This window comes from Erinaceus europaeus, chromosome 9 (assembly GCF_950295315.1).
Source record: "Erinaceus europaeus chromosome 9, mEriEur2.1, whole genome shotgun sequence".
Classification (NCBI taxonomy): Eukaryota; Metazoa; Chordata; class Mammalia; order Eulipotyphla; family Erinaceidae; genus Erinaceus; species Erinaceus europaeus.
In genome coordinates, this window is record NC_080170.1 from 14,909,810 (window position 1) to 14,917,280 (window position 7,471).

At 40.4% G+C, this 7,471-nt stretch overlaps 1 protein-coding gene across 1 annotated transcript; it reads left to right on the forward strand.

Moving 5' to 3' along the window:
* Nucleotides 1–1,351: 1,351 nt before the first annotated feature.
* LOC103117174 (putative vomeronasal receptor-like protein 4) lies at nucleotides 1,352–4,686 on the forward strand. Its single transcript, XM_007527186.2, has 2 exons — nucleotides 1,352–1,374; nucleotides 3,774–4,686. The coding sequence occupies exons 1-2, from the start codon at nucleotides 1,352–1,354 to the stop codon at nucleotides 4,684–4,686; spliced, it is 936 nt and encodes a 311-aa protein (XP_007527248.2).
* Nucleotides 4,687–7,471: the final 2,785 nt, after the last annotated feature.

Here is a 7,471-nt window from a genome sequence, read left to right on the forward strand (position 1 = left end):
TGACACTCAATTAAAAAACTGGGAGAAAGTCTAAACTCATAAGATAAAGAAAGGACAAAAGTTGAATGGGGTAAGAGCTTGGCTCACTAAATGATGGCCCTAGTCAGGGAATCCTTGAATTCCCACAGTGAAATGATGGGCCTAAACCTCTGACAGATCCCTCTTTCCATCATCACTGATCACTTCCATTAGAACATCATTATAAACCCTCTTGTGGGCCTGTCTTAAACCTTGTCCTCACTGTAGAGCATCATGGTAAGGACTGCTCCACTCTCTGAAGGGAGGCTAGGTCATCTTACTCTGCCACTCCAGGAAGACTAAACAAGTGCAAGTAGCTCTCAAATGCAAATTTGGTTAAAAATCCAACACTCACTTTAGTGCAGCACATTATTACATTGGCTCCTATATCCATGAGCCAGAGCTCAGCAATGTTCTAGTCTGAAAAAAAACATCTGGGTTTCCTCAGTATATCCTTGAATGGTTGCCATATTGCTTTTATCTGGTGTTGAAAATTGGGAGTGAAGCTTATAGGGACAGCTTTGAAATGCTGGAGAATGTGACCCTCTATTATCTATTTTTTCTTTTAGGGATCTCAAGAAACTCCTGAATCAAGGCATGAACTGGTCAAGCTGACTGGCTATGCTTCTCATTTGACGATACTACTACTAGTAGACTGTTTTATGACAAGGACTGAGATCACACAAATCCCCACTCAAATTGAACCAGATAAAATGCTCTAATGAAGAAGAATGTTTTGACCCAGGTGCTTCTCATTTACTAGCTTCCAGTAATGAAGCAACACCAACTTTTCCTCCCTCTCCTACCAGTCCCCAAGCTGAAGTTGTCCTGCTGCTACGGGTGACATGACAGTCATTGGCTTTGAGGGAGGTGAGCTGAGGATACCTCTTTGCTATATCACTCCTTGTGGCTTCACCTCTCACACAAGGTCTCTCTCTGAAGATTCAGCTGGTCGTCTGCATCTCAGCTTCACTCACAGTAAGTGCTAAAGACTGTGTTGGGCCATGGGCTGAGGAATCAGAAGGAAGGTTAAAATGTATCAGATTTTCAGGTCCAAGATTACAGATAAAATTTTCACATGAGTATATTTATTTACAGAGTCATAAAAATCAGATTTTTGTGATGTTCTATTTGTATGTGTATATATTTAACATTTTCTTATTTTAATTAATGAGTCAAAATATATTTTATTCATTTATGTGAGACTTTGTTTTAAAGCACAATAAATCTGAATTGATTCAGTGTAACCGAGTTGCACTCTCACATTTTTGTTTGTGATATTTTTGTTTATCTCTAGTATTTAAGGAATATTTTAATTAGAATACCAACAAACATGAGCTCATTTAAAAATATTATCATATTGGGAAATACTGAGATAAAAAAATTTGTCATGCTGAATTTCATCTTGGTGATCTTTTGTAATTTATTATTTCTCCGTAGAGTTAATGGCTACTTATACTTAGTAGAGTGGGAAAATAATCAGCATGATTTGAGATGGTTCATAAGTAAGATTCAGCCAAACATTATCTGCATCTAGAATTGCCTTTCATTCTACAAGTTAATGTCAGATGAAGGTGGCTTGTTGCAAGCCCTGATACTCAGAAAATCTTAGATGTGCAGTTTTATTAACTCAATAATAATATTTTCATAGCCCGTGCCCCAATATTGTTTTACTGATTCTGAATGGGATTCTTAAAATGTGGGGAACTTTAAATCGTTTTTTATATTATTATCTTTATTCATTGGATAGAAACAGTCAAAAATCAAGAGGGAAGGGGGTGGGAGAGGAGAGAGACAAAGAAACACCTATAGCCCTGCTTCACCACTCACAAAGCTTTCCCCTTGCAGTTGGGCACTGGAGGCTCAAACCTGTGTCCTTCCACATTGAAACATGTGCGTTCAACCAGGTGCACCACCACCCTGCCCTGCCTTTAAATCTTCAAGCCAATATAATCCTAGTTCCTCTTTGACACCCAGTAGAATAGTTGATAAGAAAAAAAAAAAAAACTGTGCCTCTGGTGGTACTGTGAGGTAACACGTCACTGTTCATTAAATTCACTGGAGAAGACAATTATGACTGCATACAGTTTATAAATAAGCTGACAAATACTTGCAAAATTATTCAGAAAAGCCTTACAGCGTTTTCTGATATTGGAATGTCCTTATCAATCTTGAGAAGGATTAGGTTCTGTTAGTGACCAAGTATTTTAAAGTCAAGGTGAATTTCCTTATACTAAGTGACAATACATCAGACTCTAAACTATTTTTATATTAATTTACAGATGTCATGGGGGAAATAAGTATATGTCCTCCTGAATGTTGAGAGCTGAGACTTTGGAATACCCTCCTGAAATACAGCCTTTAGAGACGAATCTCAGTAATGAAATATAATATTTCAAGAGCCAAATTATGTTGACTAAACATAGCTTGTAATATTTGTAGTAAAAAAAAATTAGTTCCCTCCCACTGCCCAGCTGTTCACACCCCAATACCCATCTCCCTCAATGGGAATCTGTTCTATAAACAGAGAAATGATGGTTGCAGAGAGAAGCTGTCTTCTAATAAATTGACTTTTAGGTAGATAATTATAATAGGTAATGATTTTTAACCTAAAACACTGAAAAGGATCATGAAATTCAAGGAAGAAACACTGTCAAAGTGTGTGATGAAATATTCATTATAATGTCATTTCCCCCCCCAAATATATTTCACAGTTCTTAAGCCCAAATGTTACTTCACTTCCACTGTACATACAACTATGAGTCATTACTACAGTTAGTCTCTGTGCTGAATTTTATTCAAGAGACTGGAAAACATAAAAGCAACACTTTTTTCCTTTTTTTTTAATTTTGCCAGCTGGGTTGTCACTGGGATACCATGTCTACATAACTCCATAGTTCCCAGCATCCATTTTTTTTTATATAGGGAGAGAGAGAGAGAGAGAGAGAGAGAGAGAGAGAGAGAGAACTGCTCCACTGTTTATGAAGATTTTCCCTACAGGTGGTGACCAGGGGCTTAAACCATGGTGACAAGTGTACTCTACCAGGTGAACCCCACCCAGCCCCAAAAGCAGGACTTTAAATAGGAGACTACCACCCCTCAGAATATAGACAACAAAATTACCTGAAGGGATTATTGATAATTTATTTGAACTCTAGGCCCTCTTAATTACACACACACACACCACATGGGAAACTTTAGTGTGGAAATAATATTGAGGGTTATTTTTTAATATTTATTTATTTATTCCCTTTCGTTGCCCTTGTTTTATTATTGTTTATTATTATTGTTTTATTATTGCCCTTGTTTTTATTATTGTTGTTGTTGTTGATGTCGTCGTCGTTGTTGGATAGGACAGAGAGAAATGGAGAGAGGAGGGGGAGAGAAAGACAGATACCTGCAGACCTGCTTCACCGCTTGTGAAGCAACTCCCCTGCAGGTGGGGAGCTGGGGGCTCCAACCGGGATCCTTATGCAGGTCCTTGTGCTTTGCGCCACCACGTGCACTTAACCCGCTGCACTACCACCCGACTCCTGAGGGTTATTTTTATATTCTGTACAACACATAGTTACTTAATAATTGGGTGAAATAACAATGTTGATGGTTATGGATAACCTGAATATAAATAAATAACATTTATTATGTGACACCTGTCTTTCTTTTTTCTCCAGATATACATAAAGTATATAAAGTATGTCTCTCTTTACCCACGCTGATGAACTACTTTCCATTTATGTTACTTTTCATAAATTTCAATTTTTACAAATTGGAATTGGAATCTCCACCAACTCCTTCCTCCTTTTCTTCCATATCCTCATTCTTATTCTGGATCGAAGGCCTAAGCCCACAGACCTGACCATCTGTCACATGGCCTGTGTCCATATAATGAAGCTCTTTGCTGCCCTGTATCTGATGTCTCCAGAACTGTTTGAGTCACTCAGGGTTCAGAATGACGTCAAGTGTAAGGCTTTGTTCTACTTGAGCAGAGTGACCCGAGGCCTCTCCATCTGCATCACCTGCCTCCTGAGTGTGCTCCAGGCCATCACCATCAGCCCCAGCACCTCCTGGTTTGCACATTTTAAACACAAGTCCACCAGTTTCACGGTCCACTGTTTCTTCTGCTTCTGGCTTCTTAGTTTGTGTCTCAGCGGCAACATCCTCTTCTACACTGTGGCTTCTTCTTCCAATGTGACTCAGGCCAGGCTGCTGAATGTCAATAAACACTGCTCACTTTCCTCCATGCACTCCATCTTCCAGAACCTGGTTTTTGCTCTGACATTACCCAGGGATGTTGTCTTTGTAGGGATCATGCTGCTCTCAAGTTCATACATGGTGCTTCTCTTGCTGAGGCACCAGAGGAGGTGCCGGCACCTTCATGGCACCAGCTTCTCCCCAAGAGTCTCCCCAGAGAGAAGGGCCACACAGACCATCCTGCTGCTGGTGAGTTTCTTTGTGGTCATCTACTGGGTGGACTTCATCCTCTCGTCATTCTTAGTACTGTTATGGGTCTATGACCCAGTCATCGTGTTCCTTCAGAGTTTTTTGGTGAATATCTATGTTGCTATCAGTCCCTTGGTGCTAGTTAGTTCTGATAAGAGAATAATAAGGATATTTCAAAAAGTATATTATAATTGCCATATGCTGCCCACATTTAAATACTTTCAGTGATTTCATTGGGTTAAGTTTAGACTTGGAAAAACAGCATAGTGGCTATTCACAAAGACTTTAGTGCCTAAGGTTCTGTGGTCCCAGGTTCAATCCCCAAAATGATCTTAAGCAGGTACTGAACAGTGCTCTGGTAAGAGAGGGGGGTGGGGGCTGGAGTATGGATCAACCTGTTAACACTCATGTTCAGCGAGAAAGAAAGTACAGAAGCCAGACCTCCCACCTTCTGCACCCCATAATTATCCTGGTTTCATACTCCCAGAGGTACAAAGAATAGGAAAGCTTTAAAGGGAGGGGATTGGATATGGAGTTCTGGTGGTGGGAATTTTATGGAATTGTACCCCTCTTATACTATGGTCTTATAAATACTTCCATTTTATAAATAAATAAATAGAAAAAAAGAATTGTCACTGGGTTAAGTTCCATTCTATAATTATGTTAAACTCTTCAGCAGATATTGTTACCAACTACACTTTATATTTTTTTTATTTAAGAGGGGTACAATTCCATACAATTCCCATATTTCATCCCTTCCCTTGATAGCTTCCCTATTCTTTATCCCTCTGGGAATATGGGTCCAGGATCATTGTGGGATGCAGAAGGTGGAATATCTGGCTTCTGTAATTGCTTCCCCACTAAACATGGGCGTTTACAGGTCGATCCATACTCCCAGCCTGTCTCTCTCTTTCCCTAGTGGGGCAGAGCTCTGGGTAAGCGGGGTTCCAGGACACATTGGTGGGGTTGTCTGCCCAGGGAAATGAGGTTGGCATTATGCTAGCATCTGGAACCTGGTGGCTGAAAAAAGAGTTAACATATAAAGCCAAACAAATTGTTGACTAATCATGAACCTAAAGACTGGAATACTGCAGATGAAGATTGGATTCTCAGTTTTGCAAACAGCTAGTAGATCTACTTTAGGTATATTCCAAAGGGCCTATGTTAGGCCTGAGCCTGACATCTGATATGCAAGTGGACCCAAGTTTTGTCTAGGGAGATGATGTCATAGCTGGAAGAAAGAGCTAGAAAGCTGGATCAGGGAAGAGAGTAGCTTTCAAATATGGAGAAAGTGTATAAATATTGTTGACTGCAAACCCCATCGATTTTATCTGGTGCCCATATTCAGCATAGGAGCCTACGTAACCTCTGCATCCCTGTAGGTCTGAACTCACATTCTGCGGCCATGACTAGGAACGTTTCAAGTTGGACCAGTTTCAGGACCCATCTTCCTCAGGTGATAGATAGAGTATGCTATCTATCCTCCCTTCGTAGGATGGAACATTCCCTACCATTGCTGATCTACATTGAGGGCAAAGCCTTATAGTAGCCCACAAAGGGGTCCATTATGTTGTTCCTGATGGAGATGACCAGTGACAGTGGTGAGAGGAATCTATTCGAGGTCTAAGCCCATCATGTCTGTGTGGGAATACCAGGGCATCCCACCTAGGACCCCAGATAATGGGGTGACCCCATAATGACTAAAGAGTCATTGTTGAAGTACGCCAGTCTCTTGCCCTTATTCAGTTTTTGTAGTCCTTACTTTGTCTGACACACTTAGCTTTGGTGGGATCTGACATGGTTAGCTTTGGAGTAATTGGGGGACATGTTAGGTAGGTGAGTAGAGTATCTAGGTCTAAATAGAAACCGTTTCATTAGGTATTTTAAGGTATCTTTTTAGTTCTACTTTCTTGCTTCATTTTTTGACTCACTGCAAATTATTGTGCACTTTTGATTTAAGGTATATATTTTCCCCTAACTTACGGGATACATGTACATATGCCCTATCTTATGGGCCCTGGTCTATATATATGTTTTGAAGTTTTGTTAAGAAGTGTGCCACTTGAAATGGAGTTAAGAAGTCCTATGAGCTGGGAACAGTCTCACCAGAGTAATGAAGCTGAAGAGATGACATTCCACTCCTGACGTCTCTGGGCACAGTCCGAAGTGAAGCATGCCAAGGTGATACTGGTTGTCTTGATTAGGTTGGGGTCAGCAGATGCAGTATCAGTTGGTATGACTTGAGAGAATCATGCAGGAAAGTGAGCCCCACCCTAGATGTTCCATGCTAATAAAGATAACATTGAGAAACCACCGCACCCCCATGAGAATGTCATACATCAAAAATGACAGCAGCAAATGCTAGAGAGGTTATGGGGACAAAGAAACCCTTTTTTGGGACACTGCTGGTGGGAATGTAAATTCATCCAACCTCTGTGGGTAACAGTTTGGAGAACTCTCAAAAAGCTAGAAATAGACCTCCCATATGACCCCATAATTCCTCTCCTGGGGATATATCCTAAGGAGCCCATAACACCCAACCAAAAAGATATGTTTACACCTATGTTCATAGCAGCACAATTCAAAATAGCTAAAACCTGGAAGCAACCCAAGTGCCCAACAACAGATGAGTGGCTGAGAAAGTTGTGATATATATACACAATGGAATACTACGCAGCTATTAAGAACAATGAACCCACCTTCTCTGACCCATCTTAGATGGAGCTAGGAGGAATTATGTTAAGTGAACTAAGTCAGAAAGACAAAGACAAGTATGGGATGATCCATAAACAGAAGTTGAGAAAGAAGAACAGAAAGGGAAACTCAAAGCAGAATCTGACTGAGTTTGGAATATGGAACCAAGGTAAAAATCTCTGGGTGGAGGATGAGGGTAGGTGTTCAGCTTTGAATATGGGCCCCAGATCACATCAAATTGATGGGGTTTACAGTCAACATTTATACACCTTTACCATATTTAAGAGCTGCTCTCTTCCCTGATCCAGCTTTCTAGCCC